Here is a 22358-nt window from a genome sequence, read left to right as displayed (position 1 = left end):
AGAGGAAGATGAAAAAACAAAAAAAGAACAAAACAATTTTTGATAAAGGAAACAAGAGTAAATTGCTACAATTTGATGAACTTGACCTATACTCACAGAGGTAGTAACTCTAAACACCAACAGACAGGAAAGGAGTCTTCACATCAAGTATCAATGCTATCCCCTCTGTACACAGGATAGACAGGGACAGGCAACTTAGACATTGGCTACCTAAAATGAAGGGGTGATAAAGGTACCAAGTGGACTGGCTTACAAGTTTTCAAGGGAGAGTTTAGTTTAATAGCATGTGGGGGAAGAGAGAGTCCCGACTGAATAGTTTTCATCTTGTCTAGATAGGTCTGGTAAAAAGAGATGGGAATACGATTCTTATGATTTGATAGTGAATAATTGTTATCATGACTAATTGTGACTGTCACAGTTGTAAAGGTAGAAGTTTTGTAACAAAAATGTGGGAGTAGTTAATCTTACAGTCCAGAAACAAAGGACCCTAGGACCATCAAGGGAGAAGAGCAAAAGCGGAATGAGGGATCTTATCCAGAGAAGCAGCAATACCAGAGATAGAGAGAGGGAGCTGCTGAGGACACTAGATTCATGGAAAGAGAGGGACTAAGAGATAGCGCCTAGGAGGCAGACTTGCAGAAGGTGCCCTTTGGTGGTGTAAATTATTATATATACCTGAGTGTTTAGAAAAAAAAAGAGCTAAAGTGAATAGAGAGAAATACTGTTAACTGATGGTACCTGGAGGGGATTATAATCATTGTTAATGAAATAAGGTATATGATTTGTTGAATGTAAAACTGATGATCTTTCTTGTAAACTTTCACTCAATCCACAATAAAAACATAAAAAAAGAAAGAAAGAAAAAGAAAAGTAACATTGAGAGGAACAGCCTGGAGACAGAGATAAAGATACCAGGAGTTGAAACCCCAGTAGAGAAAAGAAACTGGTAGCAAAGAGGAAGAACTTGGTAGAAAGCCCATTAAAATAGCCCCTAGAGCTGACAACTGCAAAAAGCACTCTATGACCTTTTACTAAAACTCAAATGAATATTCAACATACCACTCCTCCTCCTAATCAATATGTATCAGCCCACTCTTAGAGGAGGAGACCCCATATCCTTATAAGCCAGTGCACCTCAATCCCACAGGGTCTTCTCCACTCGTGAACAGACCCACTTCTCTCTTTGAAGTGTACAAAGAGAGAAGAGCTTCTGAGTTAATGCTTATTGTTCATGTGTGATTGAGAAGTACTGGCTCTGTGAGACTAATTCTTTAGACCCCCCCATCACTCCCCTCTTCCCCTCCCCCAGTTAACAAAACCAGGGAAAAACATGACAAACCCACCAGCTGTTCCTCAGAACGGGACAGCATTTAACAAGGACAAGAATATGTATGAAATGACTGAAAAATGTCTAGCATATAGTAAGTGAAAAAAATGAGGCTTTCTGCTCCCACAAAGATTTACAAACCTTGGAAACCCTATGTTGTTGTTAAGTGTCATCAAGTCAGTTTTGACTAATAGTGACCCTGCATAGGGTTTCCAAGGAGTGGATGGTAAGTTTGAGGCACCAACCCTGTGGTTCAAATTGACTTTGCAGTCCAGCACATTACCCCACAGTGCCACACCAGGACTCCTATGTTGTTGTTGTTAAGTTCCATCAAGCCGATTCCAACCCACAGCGACCCTGTATAGGGTTTCCAAGGAGCAACTGGTGAGCTTGAACCACCGACGACTGCAGTTCAAACCACTTTGCAGTCCAGGACTCCTTTACAGGTCCCTTAAGAACAACATTTAAATGCATTCAGCATTGTGATGATGATGGTGCTGGTGGTGAGACACTAACACCTAGAGAATTTGTCATAAATATACAAGCTCACCAGCTGCTCCTCGGAAACCCTATACAGGGGTCAAACCGACTCGATGGCACTTAACAACAACATTAGACAATATTATGTGAAAAGGAGAAAACCTGGGGAAAAAAACCTTAACTGTCTGCCAGCAAAAAGACAAGAAATGAAAAATGGTACTTAATTCAAGATTTCTTCACAGAGAATACCATAAAATAAAACAAAGAATGAAAATGCTAAGGACACTGGAGAAAGGGTTTTTTTGTTTTGCTTTTAAAAGTTTTTAAACTTCCTAAATTAAAATTTTTTAAAAATCACCAGGTACTTCAGTGATATTTTTGTTGTAAAATAAAATTTAACATATTTCTAACTATTTTTAAGGAGTTTTGGTTAAATGGACTATTCCATATTGTTTGATAGCAAGTTGAGATCTAGCTCCATCTCCTGGTCAAAAAGAGCAGTATGATTAAAATACTCACGCAGCATCAGTCTGTAGAGGATTCAGGTATCTTCCTTGTTCTAGATTTAATCTATAAACTTCTGAGCTACAAAGTAATAAAGAAAGTAAAAATTCCGGCAAACTACAATGGACTTTTCTCAAATAAATAAAATATCAATTACTTACTAAAGTATCAATTCCCTTTGTAAAACTAGTACAAATATATATTCTAAATCTTAAAAAAAATCTTATTTATGAATTTATGCATTCATTTATATATAAAAGTGACTTAAGCCAACCATGTGCCAAGAAAATATGAAATATGAATATTGCTGACAAATGACATGGAGAATGCACACTATAATATGGTGGTAGTAGTTATGTGCTGTGGAGTCAGTTCTGACTCACAGCGACCCTGTATAGGGTTTCCAAGCTGTAAATCTATAAGCCTCAACTTTCTCCCACAGAACAACTGGTAATTTCAAACTGATGACCTTGAGGTTAGAAGACTGACTCGTAACCACTACACTACTATGTTGTTGTTAGGTGCCATCGAGTCGGTACCAACTCATAGCGACCTTATGCACAGCAGAATGAAACACTGCCCGATCCTGGGCCAACCTCACTACTGTTACCACACTTGAGTCCATCAATGCTGTCACTTGGCCAATCCATCTCGTTGAGGGTCTTCCTCTTTTTCTCTGACCCTCCCGCTTACTGTAGCAAGTTTAAAAGAAATTGTTTTCAAACATATGTATAACAAATCTAACAGCACTGTAGGATCAACACTGGACTGCAAATCACATGGTCAACAGCTCAAACCCACCAACCATTCCTTGGAAACCCTATACAGGGTCGCTATGAGCCGAAACTGATTTGATGGCACTTAACAACAGAAAGAAATAAAACACTAATATACTAATAAAGGTATTATTTTATAGTATATATACATATATGTGGTTGTTAAGTGCCGTCGAGTCGGTTCCGACCCATAGCAATCCTGTATAGGGTTTCCAAGCAGGAGTGAGCTTGAACTGCCAACCTTGCAGTTCATGTATATATGTATATGCCTGTGAACCTTAAGGTCAGCAGTTCGAAACTACCAGCTGTTCCACAGGAGAAAGAAGAGGCTTTCTGCTCCCGTAAAGATTTACAGCCTCGAAACCTATGAGTACAGGGTCCCTATGAGTCGGAACCAACTCTACAGCACACAGCCACCACTATATATATACATATATGTGTATATATACATATGGTATAGTATAATATAGTATTTCTCTGAGTTACATAATCATGCGTGCTTTTTTTTTTTCAATATGCTTTACTATGTTTTCCCTATTTTCTAAAATGAGCACATGAATCGAGCATTTAAGAATAAAAAGCTTTAAAAGATCATGCAACCAGGAAATGTAACTGGCTTCATCATCAATATTATCCCTATTAGGTTACCTATGTCTCTGTCCCCAGATTGAAGCTAGTAAAAGTCAAGGGCGTAATTCCTAAATGAGCCAGTCACTTCAAAAGCATACTCTTTAAACAAGTTAGAAACAGGGAGCATGTCTTATTCTTCTTTAGACTTCTCCCATCCATTTGTTTTTAACCAGAGTCCATAAGCATATATAAAGTCTTAATCATTTATTGGTCAAGATATAAACTTATCATTGATGCTAGAAAAGTTAAAGCAGAAGCTATTAGCATTTGGAAATAAACAGAAAGTCGAGAAACTGAGACAACTCAGGAGTTGCATGTTTCCCATCAGCATTTCCTGGTTTAAGCATAGGGACATGTAACTACAATAGATAATTTTAATATTTTTTTTAGCAGGTACTAAACAGAATGCTATAATGATACCACTTAGAAATAATATGCATCAATATGTATGCAATATTTTGGTTGGTTTTTTCTTCTCTTTGATGTCTAAGGTTTTTTTGTTTTGTTTTTCCACCGTAAGCACAAGTCACTTTTGAATTTTTATTAGAAGCAAGTTATTTAGGTGCACAAAATGTACAAGAGATTCTAGAAACAAGCTATTTTAGGAGGTAGAAAGAAAACAAAAGAATGATTAAATCCAATACCTTGCACCAACAAAGTATAAGTCACAGGATGGATAGTGGTAAGAGAAATCTCTCCCAAACTTTGGTATTCTGGTTTTGTAGTAAAAACCTTGTTGTGAGTGAAATTCAATGTATCTGTCATTATGTAAGAAGACAATCTGAAAATGAAACAAAAAAATCAACTTGCTTAGGTTTCTAGAGAAAGTGCTTATTTCATCATTACCACTAGAACTCAGCAAAGGGGAAAACAAAATCTGATCTCTTTCACTCTACCTCTTTCTCTGTCATACATATACATAAGATGGTATTCAAAATGTTCATGGAAAACTCCATTATCTTCTAATTGCATTTTTCCATGAATTTTCTGAAGCCCCCCTCGTACACACACTATCTACCTTTCCATTGGTTTCTTAATGCCATCTTGCATAACGAACAGGTATTCTGTAAGCCTAATTTCTAAGTTAAAATTTTAAAATAAATGCTTTCATTTACCAGGTCCAAACACTCTATAAAAAAGAACACTGCACAGTAACTTTAATGAGCAATTTTTCATTTCACATCTGTATACATTTTAATAACTCCACAATCATTTATATAAACTTAACTTTAATGTATTAAAAAGCTATCTAAAAAATCTACAGATGGTAGTCAAAATCAAATTAATAATAGTAGTTAAAATGCTACATATAAGTAGATTCAAAAACAGATGAAAAATGGCTAGTATATTCAAAAGGATATAATGTATCCCACAGTATGTTGAAATGAACATATAAAGATAAATTAATCCATTATAATAAATGGTTACACAAGTAAGAAAATTTAATTCTTTAATGTGACATCTAACATTACTAAAAAAATTTTATATAAAATCGAACAAGAACTTCAATGACAATATTGAGACTGTTGAAAATGAATAAAAGAGTTGAAAGAATACCTAGAAAAAAAGCAATCTTATGAATAGCCACTGAAAATCTTACAACTAGCAGGGAAATACTGTCTGGTATACTGCCAGACAATAAGAGTGATCTCCTCAAAGAAGAGTTGCCTTAATAAAATAGAAGGAGTAAAGCTTTCATTTGCAGATGATGAACAACTCAAAAAAGATAAAAACAGCCACAAACGTCCATTAACAATTGAAATGTGGACTGTACTAGGCATGAATCTATGAAAATTGGAAGTTGTCAACAACTAAATGATGAGAAAGACATCTAGCAAAATGGAAAACCAGGCAGATGTGCTACATGAACCCTCTAAAAAAAAAGATACAAGAATGAAAAACCCTGGAACAGGCAGAAACTGTGAGGGTAGGTGCACAACAGTGAAACAAGGTGGCGGTGGGCCTCCAAGGGCTTCTTCAAGTACATGCTGATTCCGGTCCACACGGCGCCGCCCTCCAATGCCCAAGCCACAGAGAGCAAAGAGATGGTGTGTGGCTCCAAGTGGGCTGAGTACCACGCCTACATCTACGATGATGTGCCAAGCAAAATCCAGAGAAAGGGCGAGACTGTGAGTGCCTGGGCAGCAGGTACATCTCCCATCAGAGTCAGGACAAGAAGATCCACATGTACGGCTACTCCATGGGCTATGGGAATGCCCAGGGAAAAGATCAGGGCTAAGTACTCCTGTAACCACTACAGGACACCCTGCCCCAGGCCAGGTCACCCTCGAGCCTTGTCCTCTTATCCTGAGTGGTGTGCCATCACTGTCAGGATCAGGAGACCACACAGCTTGGGCCCTAGGGTCACCAGGGGAATTGAAATGTTGTCATCACTTCAAAAAAAACAAAAATCCTGGAACCCTGAACTTCAGAGGAACATTAGGAGAAGTGGACTGAGTGCTAGCTGAGCAGGGACAGTAAGAGAGGGGGACTTATTGGTGAACAGCTAGCCAGACACGGTGGGGCCATCTTGAACTTTTGTGAACAGCTTTGGCAACAGAAGGTGATCTGGCAGAGCAGAATCACACGGACAACATGAAAGGTGAGATTCCTTCTTGCTCCCCATGCTCCCCAGGTGACCAGAAGTGTGGCCAGCTCCCACACTCATCCACCCCCAGCTCAGATCCTACTCTCCCTGAACTCCCAGAGGGAGTTCACAGCCAGGTGGTTGTGAGCCACATTAGTGTGAGGTAGTGGCCGGCTATGCCACTTCGGTGCTTGGATTCACGCAAGCTAGCATCAAAACCTCCAAAACCTAGAGTCACCAGACCAGAATTGCTGTTGTTCTTCAGTGCCATCAAGTTCGTTCCAACCCATGACAGCCTTGTATAGGGTTTCCAAAGAGCAACTGGTTAGCTTGAACTGTAGACCTTGCGGTTTAAATCAACTTTGTAGTACAGCACATTAACCCACAGCGCCATACCAGGAGTCTGCCATTAGTCTAAAGAAGCCCTTATAACCAGCCACCCTGCCCCCAGGTGCCCTGTGTTCCTAATAGAACACTAAAACCATCTTCATCAAGGGTCTCCACAAACTGCTTCTGAACTGTTGTTGTTGTTGCTAAGTGTCGTCAAGTTGGTTTGGACTCATAATGATCCTGTATAGGGTTTCAGAGGAACAGCTGATGGGTTTGAACTGCCGACCTTGTGATTCACAGTCCAGTGCTTATCCTACAGTGCCCCATCAGAAGTCCGATTGAATGTCTCGAATAAAGATAACACCTAGGCTTTTAGGAACTCTAGCTAAGGCCAAGAACTATGCTGTCATATCCTCCCTGTACCCACCTCATAGGTGCCTTGGCTGGCAGGAGCCCCACAGATCTAACAGCTGTACTGTTTTTAGGGGGGTCTTTGGTTTTTTTTCCCTTTCTTTTTGTTGTTTTTGTTTGATTATTCTTCCTTCTCCTTTATCTCTTTCCATTCCCTTGAATTTGATTCTTTCTAGCCCCACTTTTGCTTTTCCGTCTTTCCTTGTTTCTCATTGCCCCTCTTCATTTTTAACCTTTTGATCTTTCTTTACTAATTCTACGGTCTTTCTTCTCCCTGGTTTTTCTAAGTGTTTTATTGTTGTTGTTTCCTATTATCTTCTCTCTTATTTTTCTCCTCTGTGTGGCGCTGTGGGTTAATGCACCAGACTGCAAAGCCATTTGAACTGCAAGGTCAGTGGTTCAAGCTCACCAGCTGCTCCTAGGAAACCCTATACAGGGTTGCTATGGGTCAGAACCGACTCGACGGCACTTAACAATAACAACAATCTCCACTTACCGGTCTCTTTTTTCTCTTTTTAGTTATCATATTCTTTTTTACTGGTTGCTGCCTGTTTTTCTTTCTTTATTCTCCTTTATTGTTTTCTCTGTACATTGTTGGTTGCTCATTTATTTATTCTGATTTCTTTTGAGTGCACAGGAGTGTGGTTTTTCTCCCCTTTCCCACCCAAAGGAGACAACAAGTGTCCATATAGCCCAGCCACAACTATATACTCTGTAGCTCCACCCATTACACAACAGCCAATCCCATCTACTATACAACACAGCTAATAAAAGAAGCCAAAAACAGCCAAACCCAAACTAAACTGAGCTACATGAACAGCAAATGGACAACTATATTCACACTTTCATTCTCTAACTACACTCAGAGGAGACAGCTGGTTAGAGAGAGCCTAAGAACACACCAACTTTTATGCTCATCAATTAAATACAAATGATAACACCACAATGTCCCAGAGACAGCAGACAATTTTAGTACACATGAACAAACAAGAGAATGGCTAAAGCAAATGATGAAGATGCAAAGCCAGAAAACATTTCGAGGAAATAAGCTAATGGAACCAAATGAAAAAGCATTCAAAAGAATGTTACTTAGGTATCTACAAAGAATTGACAAGAAAGAGTGAAGAAAACAGGAAGAATACAGAAAAAAACTTTAGAATTCACTAAAAGACTATAAGAACAAACATAAAATAAATGCAAATTTTGAAACAATACAAAACCTGCAAGTGCAAATTCAGAAGATTAATACTAAGATTTCAGAAATGGACAATACATTGAAAGGGCAAAGGAATAGATTCTCAAAATGAAACTCTGAATTAGTAAATTAGAAGATAAACCTCTCAATACTAGCATGCTAGAAGAATCAGAAAAAAAGAATGAAAAAATCTGAAGAAAGCCTAAGAGTTATGTAGGACACCATGAAGAGGAATTAATTTACAGGTGAACAGAATACCAGTCCAGGGAGAGACAATAAAAACACAGAGAAAAACTGTCAAAGAGCTGTTGGAAGAAAACTTGCCTAAGATCACACAAAACGATATAAGCACACACAAGAAGCTGAATGAACACTAAATGGGATACATTCCAAAAGAAAATCATTGACACATCAGAATCAAACTTTCCAAAGTTAAAGACAAGGTAAGAATCCTGGCAGTAACTTAGAAAAAATGAAGTTTCCTATAAAGAAGAACCAATTAGACTGAGCTCTGATTTCTTAGCAGAAACCATGCACGCAAAAAGGCAATGGTATGACATATTAAAAAAACTCTGAAACAAAATAATTTCCAAGCAAGAATCAGATGCCCAGCAAAGCTGTCTCTCAAATACAATGGTGAAATTAGGGCATTTCCTGATAAACAAAAATTAAAGAAATTTGTAATGGCCAAACCAACTTTACAAAAATACTAAAAGTGTTCTTTGGACTGAGAACCAACACCAGCAGACAACAACCTAAGATTACCAAACATGACAACACCACCCAAAATTTATTCCACATATGTTTTTGTTGTTGTTAAGTTCTAATGCGTTGGTTCTGATTAAAAGCGACCCTGTACAGGATTTCTATGGAATGGCTGGTGAGTTTGAACTGCCAACCTTATGATTCAAACTGACCTTGCAGTCCAGTGCTAATCTTACAGTGCCACATAAAAGAAAGCAAACCTACAAGACTGAAAATAAGGAACCAGAGGCAATAATTTATGATAAGGTCAACTACAAAGCAAAAAGAGAAGAAAGTATATACAGAAATTCCAAATGACGAGGAAGTCAAGTAGATGCCAAGATCAAGCGGGTAGTTTAAAACGGGGAAAATTAATAAATTACAGATTAACCTCAAATAAAATTAATTCACCTTCTCATCAAAATGTAAAAGAGGAAAATCAGCGAGATTTAGTAAACATTAAGACAACAGAAATAAAAATGATAAGAATATCCACAAATGAAATGAACTCAACACAGAAAACTATGTGGAACAAAGAAACCAGCAGCACCACAAAAAAAAAAAACACACCAAAATATCAATTCATACCTACCGTTAATTACATTGAATGTAAATGGATTAAATACACCAATCAAGACCCAGAGTAGCAGAATAGATAATAAAACAGAAACCTTTAGTATGTTATCTACAAGAGGCACATCTTATACACGAAGACAGAAATAGACTAAACATCAAAGGATGGATAAAAAATGTATCAAGCTAATGGCAATCCAAAATGAGCAGAAGTGGCGATTTTAATTTCTGATAAAATAGACATAAAGACAAAAACCAGCATAAGAGACAAAGAAGGACATTACATCATGATTAAGGGGTTAACTAAGTAAGAGAGCACAGCCATAATAAATACCTATGCATCCAATGAAAGAGGCTCAAAATACATAAATAAAACTCTGACAAAACTGAAGAAAGAAACAACTCTACAATTATAGATGTTGTTGTTAAGTGCCAGCGAGTCAGTTCTGACCCATAGTGACCCTGTATAGAGATTCTGAGGAGCAGCTAGTGAGCCTGAACAGACGACCTTTCAGTTCAAACGGTTTTGCAGTCTGGCGCATTAACCCACAGCGCCATACCAGTAGGAGATTTTAATATACCACATTTGATGAAAGACAGAACAACTGCAAAAAAAACTCAACAAAGATCCAAGACAGCACAATCAACCAACTTGATCTCATAGACATACGCACAGCACTCAACTCCACAACAGTATGATATTCATTGTTTTCCAATGCACATGGAACATTCCCCAGGATAGCTAATATATTACGCCACAAAGCAAATCTTAATAAATTTAAAAACACAAAACTACTACAAAGCATCTTTCTCAGATCACACTGCTATAAAATTAGAAATCAACAATAAGATGGAGGGGGAGAGGGATCAAATACATGGAAACTGAACAACATCCTGCTAAAAATCACTAGGTAATGCTGTAGTTTCTAAGTGATGTCAAGTCGGTTCCCACACATAGTGACCCTGTATAGGGTTTCGGAGGAGGCAGCTAGTGGGCTTGAACCACTGACCTTGCAGTTCAAACCACGCTTGCAGTCCAGTGCTTATCCTACACCACAGCTCCTACTGGATCATAGATTATTAAAAAAATGAAATAAAAAATTAGTTTGACTCCAACGAGAATAAAACCACAACTTACCAAAACCTTTGGGAAACAGTGAAAGTGGTGCTCAGAAGGCAATTTACAGCAATAAATGTACAATATCCAAAAAGAAGAACCAAAATCAACGCCTTACCCCAACATCTCAAACAAAAACAAAAGAGCAGCACAGTAAGCCTACTGTCACCAGAAGAAAAGAAATAAAATACGTTAGAGCAGAAATAAATAAAAAATAAAACAGGAAATACAAAGAATCAACAAGACAAGAAATGGAAAGGACTAATACAACTATTATTCATATTTATACACTAACCACCAAAGCTACCAATTATGAAATTGAAGAATTCTGCCAACTTTTTCAGCCTGAAATTGGTCAAGCATGCAATCCAGATGTACTGAACCTGGAGGACAGTTTGCTAAGTAAAATTAGTCAATTACAAAAGGACAAATAGTGTATGAGACCACTACTGCTAACAGTGAAGAAATGGTTTTCATGCTATAAGAAACAGTCTATGATGGCTACCAGGGGAGGAAGGGAAGGAAGAATTATGTGACACTGTAGGACAAGCACTGGACTGCTAACCAAATGGTCAAGTTCAAACCCACCAGCTACTCCTTAGAAACCACATACAGGGATACTATAAGTCAGAACCCACTCAATGGCACGTAAAAACAGAGGATAAAAACTTGTTAACTTGGTGTGGGCAGGGCACAGTGCGAGGGAGGTTGGCAGACGATGAAGGTAGGGGAAGTTGCAGGGAGGAATGCAAGAGTTAAAGGGGGTAGAGATAAATACTAATAACTGACGGTACATGGAGTAGACTATAATCATTGAAACATTGCAAAAAGACCTCTTTAAAGAGCAAAGGTATCACTTTCAGGACTAAGGCAGCCCTGACTCAAGCCATGGTATTTTCTAGCTCATTGTCATGTAAAAGTTGGACAACAAATAAGGAAGATCATAGAAGAATCAATGGATTTGAATTATGGTGCTGGAGAAGAACAATAAAAGTACCATGGACTACCAGAAAAACAAACAAATCTGTTTTAGAAGAAATACAGCCAGAAAAGCAAAGACAAAAACAGTGAGACTTTATCTCTCATTCTTTGGACATATTGTTAGAAGGGACCAGTCCCATCGTGTTTGGTAAAGTGGAGGGTCACAGAAACAGAGGAACAACCCCCATTGTGATGGACTGTCACAGTGGCTACAACAGTGAGCTCAAACATAACAGCTGTAAGAATGGCACAGGACCAGACAATGTTTCCTTCTGCATGCATAAAGTCACTGTTAGTGGGAACTGACTTGTAGACTCCTAACAACATCAGCAAGTATCACACATGTGACAAACTAAAAATGTTTGGTACCATTTCACTACACAACTATTTTTATTTAACAATGATGTGAGAAACATTGTTGATATCCCAGATACTGCCTCTGTCCCTCTTGGTTATGAGGTCACCCACCGAAGAGTTATCATGAGTGCTTAACGAAACTCAAGAAAACCAATCTGTACCCATTGTAGCGAGAGTTAAGCTTTTTTATTTGATTTTGCAGAATCAGACACCAAACCTAGAACATAGGCAGACTCGCTGTGGCTGGTTCACAAAGAATCTTATTGTCCTAGCTCAAGAACGTCCCTCCCCTGGTTCCTCACTGACTGAGTACTTGGGGTTAACAGGAGTCCTAGTGTGGTGCTGTGGGTTAAAGTACCAGACTGCAAAGCCATTTGAACTGCAAGGTCGGAGGTTCAAGCTCACCAGCTGCTCCTCAGAATTCCTAAAAGGGTCACTATGAGTCAAACTAACTCAAGGCACTTAACAACAACATGGGGTTAACAATCTTTTCCCCAGATGCTGCATACTGATGGTTGGATTTTTATTAAAGTTCCTAGTCCTCCTCCCCCAACAAGTTTCTTCCCCTTCCCCATTGAGCTTCTATTGTTACACTAGCCTGCAACTTCCTGGATGCCCTTCATTCCTGAAGATGGACCATCTTGAGAATTTATTTCTCACAATGGGAACTTATAAAACTACCTATCACAAAAATATAATTCCATTCATTATTTTATTGACTATTGCAGGTACAAATCAACGTTATCAAACATACCTTAGAATAGTCATCAGATAAAATGTCAAAGGTGACAACTGAAAAATAAGAAATGGGGAAAATGCAATTAAAAAAGTTTTTCATGAAAATGCTAATTTGATACTAAGGATTCTATTTCAATACATAAATTATACACAAATACTGCTTTTTTCTCTTTTGCCCCTACATACAACAAAAATAAAATTCCCATATTATACTGCTTCAAAAACCAAATGGAAAATCAAAGTCTTTACTATTTCTCAGTACAAATCAACTAGACTCTCTGCAGAACCAAACTTAACTAAAAATAGCAAATTTACAAAATGCGTTAACATTTAAATTCTCATTTTCCTGAGATAGTTGAAATAAAATAATTTTAAGACTTTCAAATATCATAAATTTTTTATTGCCATTTTAAAAAAGAGGTAACAGTAATTTTTTCCCAATTATGGTTTACCTGCTAAAAAAACAAAGAGCTAAAACAATTGTCACTAGCAAACCTAATGTTTCCGTTTTTAAAATGACAAGGGTAAAACAAGTTAGAATACAGTATATTTGTAATCTTATAGAACTCACATTCTACTAAATTCTTTCACCTCAGTCTAATAAACTAGATCAAATAACACTTGAAATTTCCCCTTTTAGCTTTCCATCAATGTTCGGCAGAATTCTAACATGATCTTTAACACTTTCTAACATGATCTTTCACACTTATATAATTGCCTCTGTAGAACTTGGCCAAACATTTGAATGTGAAGAGACATCACTCCCAAAATCACATTACATTTTGGCAAAAGGGTAATTATAAAGTAGGCTTACTCTAATCACATTAACCCTTTAAAAGCAGCGTTTTCTCAGGCTGACTGTAAAGGTGGGAATCAAAGATTTCCAGCAGGACTCAGTCAGTTGTTTGTTGGTTGCTGGCCTGAAGATGGAAGAATCCATGTGGCTTCTAGAAACTGAGAGTGACCACCAACATTTGGAAGCAGATTCTTTCCCAGGGTCTCCAAATAACCCAGCTCCCCTGACACTTAAGCATAGAGTCTGCAAGGAATTATGAACTAACAAATTACAGACTAGCATTTAAACCACTAAATTTGTGGTAATATGCTACATAGCAATAGACTACGAACACACCACTCATTTCCATTTTAAAAAGCAGAAAAGCAGCCAAATAAAAAAAGGTATGGTATTGCTTATGGATAAACATTGCTACTGCCCCAGAAACACACATACAAAAAATGTTTAAACAGTAAATGCTTTGTTGCATATTGTATTTAAGCACAGTTTAAATTTTAAAAAGCTATTTAGAAAGCATGAATTCAAATCTGTCCTCTTACCTTCAGAATCTAAACACCTTTCAAACTTCAAGGACAACTGATAGGTGTCGTAACATCGAACCCGAGGTTTGTATGTTCCTATAAAAAGTTAATGTAATTAACTTTAGTTTTCAATTAATTAAAAAATTTCAATTTCATTAATAAATGTAACTAAATTTACTTTTCAAAGACAGTATCCCACATATATGTGGAGTACACCTTTTCTTCAGGGCTATGTAGAATTGATTCTGGTAGCGTAGTGGTTACGAATTGGGCTGCGAACCTTAAGGTCAGCGGTTTGAAACTACTAGCAGCTCCGCGGGAGAAAGATGAGGCTTTCTACTCCCATAAAGAGTTACACCCTCAAAAACCCTGTACAGGGTCGCTATGGGTCGGAACCGACTCGACAGCACTTAACAACAACAATATGGAAAGAAAAGAACTTTTTTAAAAAGAGTGACTCCCAAGTGCCCCAAAAAGAAATGGAACAATCGACATACAATCGATATACAAAGGCAAGCCACAGAAAATGACTCTAGGTGTGGTGCTGATCATCTACGAACCACAAAGCCAGAGTTCAAATCCACGAGCAACATCTTGGAATCCCCATACAGTGTCACTATGACCATTAACAAAAGAATGGTTAAACAAATGATACATACACACAATGGAATACTAAGCAATGTTGAAGGATAACAAATCTGTAAAATACCTAATAACCTGGTCTCATACACGATTTGTATTTTTGTGACTGACTACTTTTACTCAGCATAATGTCCTCCAAGTTCATCCATGTTGTGAGGTGTTTCACAGATTCACAATTCTTCAACACTGTTTAATATTCCATTGTGTCTATACCATAGTTTAGCAATTATTTTGTTAATGGGCATTTAGGCTGTCTCTCTTTTTGATGAGTCTCTTGTAGACAGTTTATTGAAGGATTCTGGTTGTTTTTTTTTTAATTCATTCTGCGCTCTCTGTCTCTTGGTGTGGCACTGTAGGATCAGCATCAGACTGCAAACCACAAGGTCAGTAATTCAAACCCACCAGCTGCTCCTCAGAAACCTTACACAGGATTGCTATGAGTCAGAACTGGCTTGAAGGCACTTAATAACAACAATGTGCAAAAACTTCAAAAAAGATTTTCTTAATAAAAGAAGCAATTAGTGATGGTCACAGGGGAAGGGGAAGGGCTAGAGGTTAGACACATGTTAACATGGGTGACAGGGTAGGCAATATACAACAAGAGGGAGGCTGACACAGGAAAGATGAAGGTAACGGGAGACGCAGTGAGGAATGCACTAGTTGAAGTGAACAGAGGTAAATACTGTTAAATGATGGTATTTGGAGGGAATTGAAATCACTGTAATGATGCAGAGTAGATGATTTGCTAAATGTAAAACTGATGATCTGCTCTGCAAACCTTCACTTAATGCAAAATAGGAAGTCTAAAAAATAAATAAACCAAAAAGCAAACAAACAAACATTACTGACGGTGACAGAGACAGAGATTTAAAAAGAGATTTCTCTATTGAATTAAATAAAGAAGCAAATGACACCCCAAATCCACATCCCTTACCATACCTGAATAAGAACTCTCTAAATATTGAACCAGGGGAACTCTGAAATTGAACAAAACATGCTAGCCACACACTACATAGTGCTACAGGGTAAGCAACTAAACCACAAGGTCTGCAGTTCAAACTCACCACCTCGGAACTCAAACTCCTCAGAAACCCTATATAAGGTCATTATGAGTTGGAACCAACTCAACGGCACTTATCCACAACAAGAAGCTATGTGTGGCTCTTTTAAGCTAAAATAAGAATTTCAATTCCTCTCAGGAACCACAATTAATGCATTATTTATGTAATATTCTTCTAAAAAGAATTTTAAAAAGCAAAGCATTCTGAATGAGAAGGAAAACAATGTTTTTGCTGCAAGTAGAGGAGGAATTCAGAATTGTAAGTGTAGTTTAACACAAAGTAAGAGTAGGATAAGCACTAGACTGATAACCACAAGGTTAGAGATTCAAAACCACTTAGGCACTCCTTCGGAAATCATATTCAAGGTCACTATGACTCAAAACTGACTCAAAGGCAATTAACAGCAACAAGGGGACTTTAAAAACTCCATCATCCCATGAACTTTTGAAACACCCTCAAATTTAACCTCTTATTTTAATCCACATCTCGCTCTATTAAGTGCTAGATCTGGGAGTTTTGTTTAGTCACTTAATAGCTCTGGATCGATAACATGAAGAAAACAAACTTAATCTCTAAGTTTCTTTGTCCTCAGAGGTCTTTTTTATTGTTGTGAAGCGCAGTCAAGTTTGTTCTTAATCACAGCGACCATGTACAGGGTTTCCAAAGAGTGGCTGGAGGATTTGAAATGCCGACCTTGGAGTTCAAACTGACTTTGAGGTCCAGTATTTATCCCACCGAGCCATACCAGGACTCCTTAGAGGTCTTTAGTGCTCTCATATATTTTTCATTTCTCTTTACCAGTTTTTAAATATAAAACTTGAGGTTAAATGGATAACATTAATACATAGAAAGCTTAATACAGAACAAAGGGACTGGCATATAAATATGTGTGTGTGTATGTGTGTGTGTGTATATATATATTTATATATATGTATATAGTGGTGGTGATGGTGGTATGCTGTGAAATCAGTTCCAACTCACGACTTATAGCAACCCTACATAGGGTTTCTGAGGCTGTGATTCTTTATCAAAGCAGAAAGCTTCATCTTTCTCCCATGGAACTGCTGGTAGTTTCTAACAGCTGACCTTCAGGTTAGCAGCCCAACTTGTAACCACTATGCTACCAGAGCTATATATATATTTATCAAATATGAGAGGGGTTGAAAAGGGATGGGTACTATTAAACATGGACAATACACAGGACACATAAATAAAATCACATGGAAAGTTTCTATATTTTATGGCTTTTTTATAATGATAATGAAAATAAAAACTCCCATATACATATACAAATATTAATACATGATAATGAAAATCATTATGCTAAAAGTGAACTTTCCTAGAACTTAAATTCACTGTTGGTAGGCATACAAAATATGAAAACTTTGGGAAAAGTTCAAGTTGTTACTTACAAAATGAAACACATACTTATCTATGGTAAAGCAATTCCTCTAAGTACTTAAAGATAAATAAAACATGTACACATAGCACGAATAAATATGACCACAAAAAGTGACTTGTATCAGATCGCTTGTGGTTCTTTATTAAAAGCCCCCCAAAAAATGCCTACATTTTAATTCCATCAACGGGAGAATGAAAAAACAAACTGTATTATATTTAAATAGCATGGGATACAATTTGGTAGTAAAAAAGAACAAACTACTGATAAATGAAACAACATGGATGATTTTCAAATACAAACAAGTCTTACACAAAGAGTATAAATTTAAGATATTATTTATATAAAGTTATAATATATGCTTAAGCTATCTTTAAAGTGTTCAAGAGTCACTTTGAGGACTAAGGTTACTCCCGACCCAAACTGTGGTATTTTACAATAGCCTCATATTCATAAGAAAATTGGACAGTGAATAAAAAAGATCATAGAACTGATGCAATTGAGTTATGATATTGGAGAAGAATATTAAAGGAGATTACCATTGGGGATTATAATCATTGTAGTGAAACAAAGTGTATGATTTGTTGAATGTAAAACTGATGATCTGCCCTGTAAACTTCCACTCAATTCACAAAAACTTAAAAAAAGGAAAAAAAAAAGATGGACAGCCAGAAGAATAAACCAATCTGTGTTAGAAGAAATACAACCAGAATGTGTCTTAGAAGCCAAAATGGCCAGACTTAGTCTCTCATACCTCGGGCATGTTATCAGAAGGGACCAGTCCCTGTAAAAGGACATCATGCTTGGTAAAGTGGAGAATCAGCAAAAAAGAGGAAAACCCTAACTGGCATAGTTGAGGCAGCAATGGGCTCAAGCGTAGCAACCACTGAGGTTGGTGTAGGACAAGGCAGTATATCATTCTGTTGTGCATAAAGTTGCTGAGTCAGAACCTACTCAACAGCACCTAACAACAACAAGTTGTCTGGGGTGAAAAATATCAGAGCAATGATGTATTCTCTAGAGGTGGGAGGAGGCACTGGCTATGAGAAGCAGGAGGGGATTTGAAAGGGTGAAAGGATGTCCTGGATCTTGAAAGAGGCTGTTACAGGTGTATGCATTTGTCAGTACTCATCACAGGGTACATTTAAGATCAATACATTTTACAATATGCATATTTTAACTCAAAAATTGTTATATTAGTACATTGACAGGGCACTGCCAGAAATTCAAGCCAGATTCAGAAGAGGACAGGGAATGACAGCTATCACTGCTGATGTCAGATGAATGTCAGCTGAAAGCAGAAAATATTATAAAGATGTTCACTTGTGCTTTATTAAACTATGCAAAGGCTTTTGACTATGTGGACCATGAAAAACTATAATAAACATTGAGAAGAATGGGTATCGTAGACACTTATTGTGCTTGTGATGAATATTTACAGACCACGAGACAGCTGTTAAAACAGAACACGGGGGTATCTTTAAAATCAGGAAAGGTGTGCAGCATGATGTTTCCTTACACCATATTTATTCAATCTGTATGCTGAGCAAATAATCCAAGAAACTAAATGATCTGAAGAAGTATATGGCATCAAAACTGGAAGAAGACTCTTAAACAACCTGTGATATGTAAATGACACAACCTTGCTTGCTGAAAGTAAAAAGGATTTGTAGAACTTGCTTAGGATGATCAAAAGACTTCAACCTTAAGTATGGATTACACTTCAACATAAAGAAAACAAAGATCCTTACAACTGGACCAATAAATATCAACATGATAAATGGAAAGAAGATTGAAGTTGTCAAATATTTAATTTTACTTGGATCCACAATCAAATGACGTAACTGCACTGGGCAAATCTGCTGCAAAGGACATCTTTAAAGTATTACAGAGCAAAGATGTCACTTTGAGGACTAAGGTGAGTCTGACCCAAGCCATGATATTCTCAGTCACCTCATATACATGTGAAAATTGGACAATGAATAAATTGATGGGGAAAAATTGATGCATTTGAATTGTGGTGTTAGCTAAAAATATCAAAAAAGTACCATGGACTGCCAGCAGAACAAACAAATCTGTCTTGGAAGAAGTACAGTCAGAATGCTCATTAGAAGAGAGGATGCAAGACTTTATCTCAAGTACTTTGGTCATGTTATCAGGATGGACCAGTTCCTGAGAAGGACTTCATGCTTGGTAAAGTAGAGGATCATCGAAAAAGAGAAGGACCTCCAAGAAGATGGATTTGACACAGTAGCTGCAACAATGGGCTAAAACATAACAATTGTGAAGATGGCACAGGACCATATAGTGTTTGATTTTGTTGTACATACAGTAGCTATGAGTCAGAACTGACTAGACCACACCTAACAACTAACAACAATTTCAACTAGAAAAAAGGTCATAGATAAATAGTGAACTCTAGTTAATGAAATCCATTCTGAGATATTCAGAGAAGTATATTAATACCTAAAATGTGCTGTGAAATGCATCAAAAAAACAAAATGCAATGGGTGGACAGAGATGGGTAGACAAATGTGTGATAAAGCAAACACAGCAAAATATTCATTTTGGAATCCAGGTGGATGATCAATAAACGTTCATCGTATAACTTCTTTCATTATTTCTCTATGTTTGAAACATTTTATAATGAAATATTGTCTCGTTATCTGTCTTCAAACTGACTCTTGAACACTTTAGAGGCAGCTTAAGCCTATCTTATAACTTTATATAAATACTATCTTAAATTTGTACTCTTTTTGTATAAGACTTATTTGTATTTGAACCTCATCCATTTTGTTTCATCTATCAGCAGTTTGTTCCTTTTTACTACAAAATTGTATCCATCACTATTTAAACATACTATAGTTAGTTTATTCATTCTCCGATGGAATGAAAATGTGGGCATTTTTCTCGTTGTTTTTGTTAAGTGCCATCAAGTCAGTTCCGACTCATAGCGACCATGTATAGGTTTTCCAAGGAACGGCTGGTGAGTTTGAAGTACCGACCTTGTGGTTCAAACAGACCTTGCAGTCCAGTGCTTTATTCCATAGCGCCACACCAGGACTCCAATGAAATATTAGAGTGATGAAGAAAGGTACCTTTTCCCACCATAGCACTGTCTGCTATAAAATATACCAAAAAGATTACTTACCAGTTGCTAAAATATACTGTCCATCTTTTGACACCTTAATAGTAGTACAAACAGTTGGCATTTCAAAATCCTGAATTAGTTCAATTCTCCTACGAACATCTAGAAAGAAATAAGTAAAACACCTGTCTGTATCACTAAAGAAAATGTGCACAGCAACTACATACAGATTTTTAAAATTCCCAATGTTTCCAAGTCTTAGAAAAGGAAACCAGTACAGACTTACCCATTAATCAGCACAGTTTTTCCATTAGTTCATACACTATTTTTCTAGCAACTTTATTTTTACTTCAGTATCATCAATATTTAAAGGGGAAAAAATTGTACACAACAGTATACCAAGTATCCAGTTTTAAGATGTGAATAAAGGGAAACTGAATAAATATTAAACCACTTCATGTTCAATTTTAGCTAAGAAAAAAAAATCTTAGAATTTCTCCTCATAGATAATAACACATTTAAGCCTCCAGATTTCTAAGATTATATAAGAAACTGATTAACAAGCTAACTTTTGCCTCAGTACTACCATGCTTACTACACTTGAGGAAGACAGTGGAATCTCTAATCAAAAACGAAATCAACCTTCACAAAAACCAGTTCCTTCCTGTAAGAGCTTGTCACTGAGTGGATTCTCTTGAGTTGCTGTCATAATACAGCGCCCGCAGCACAGGCTGTTTATCATCCTATGATTAGCTTCATTGAGCACTGTGTACAAATTGAAAGTCTGTGACATCCTTGCCTCCAGCAAGTCTATCAACACCATTTTTTCAACATGTGCTCACTTCTTTCTGTTACATTTTGGTAATTCTCACAATATTTCAAACTTCTTCATAATGCTGTTGCACACTAACAGACTACAGTATAGTGCAAACATAACTTTTATATGTATTGGGAAGCCACAGAATTTGTGATTCATTTCACTGCAATATTCACTTTACTACAGTGGTCTGAAACGAAGCCTGCAATATCTCCAAGGAATGCCTGTATGAAATTTGGTCCATTCAGCTTGCATGACACATAGCATTAGATCGGAACTGGGTTAAATGAACATTTCTTTCCCTTAAATAATCTGATTTAGTGTGTTTGCTTACATACTAAAACATTGGAATGGGAGTAGCAGGTAAAATAAGAATCAGCAACTTTTGTTTTCCCTTGATTTAAAATTTTAATTTTCCAAACTTAGTGCTATATGTATAAAGCCTACTTTTCCAACATGTTGGCCGTGGGAAGTTTACTTCATATCTAGAAATCCTTTAATATCTTAGGTACATGCCTTTTAAAGAATAAGTTCAATAAACGTATGAGAAAATAAATCATCTTTCACATATAACAAGTTGCAATGGGGAAATTTTAAAGGAAATATGTCCACTAAAATTATTTAAGTTTAAAAAACTTCATTTTATATTCCTACTTTCCTTGTTTAGACAATTTAAAGAATCAAAATCTTATCCAATGATCTTTCACTTGTCTTGTTCATATTCGTGTATATAAACCTACTATGTTCAAATAGAAATGCTCATTGTCCCTTTATCTCAAAAACTAGCAAATGGGTTTAACTAATGGAGTAAGATTTTATACACTGAACAAAGCAATTATGGAACTGTAAGGAAAACTAGTCCCTCTTGAACCTCTTGTGTTTCTAAACATCTTGCTAAGGATGGAAAGGCTACAAGGCCCTTGCTACTCCCTGACCTTAGTCATTTCCCAGGGTTATTGATATAGCTGGTAACCTCAAAAATAAGTATGCCTTCCCCCTCTAGACAAAGAGAAGACTGGGTTTTGTTTGTTAAAAAGCTGTGGCTCTCCAGAGCTCAGCTACAACGCCAACCCACTGCACAAGCAGGGCCCATACGGGCCACACTACGTTGCCCCTCTGGGACTTAAGAACAAGGGGAGCTGACAGAAATATGTTGATGTTCGCTCTATTTGCTAGTTTGTGAGTAATAAAGGTCCGTATTTCCGGCCCGTCATCAATTCAAATCCAGACCCACCAGGAACGTATCAACAGCAAAGGTTTCTTTAAAAAAAATGTGTGTGTGTG

At 37.1% G+C, this 22358-nt stretch overlaps 1 protein-coding gene across 3 annotated transcripts in view; it reads right to left on the bottom strand.

The window, feature by feature from the left end:
* Nucleotides 1-22358, bottom strand: part of NOL10 (nucleolar protein 10) — a 189112-nt gene that overhangs the window by 160811 nt on the left and 5943 nt on the right. For 2 of the 3 annotated variants that reach the window (XM_006869461.1, XM_006869463.1), the window contains exons 3-7: nt 20321-20419; nt 14086-14163; nt 12767-12804; nt 4362-4498; nt 2327-2392 (exon numbers count right to left, since the gene is read on the bottom strand). In XM_006869461.1, the coding sequence (XP_006869523.1) occupies nt 2327-2392; nt 4362-4498; nt 12767-12804; nt 14086-14163; nt 20321-20419 (418 nt within the window). The remainder of the gene's footprint in view (nt 1-2326; nt 2393-4361; nt 4499-12766; nt 12805-14085; nt 14164-20320; nt 20420-22358) is intronic. The other variant, XM_006869462.1, reaches the window with a different exon arrangement.

This window comes from Chrysochloris asiatica, unplaced genomic scaffold (genome assembly GCF_000296735.1).
Source record: "Chrysochloris asiatica unplaced genomic scaffold, ChrAsi1.0 scaffold00131, whole genome shotgun sequence".
Lineage (NCBI taxonomy): Eukaryota > Metazoa > Chordata > Mammalia > Afrosoricida > Chrysochloridae > Chrysochloris > Chrysochloris asiatica.
This window is presented reverse-complemented; position numbering and strand designations above follow the sequence as displayed.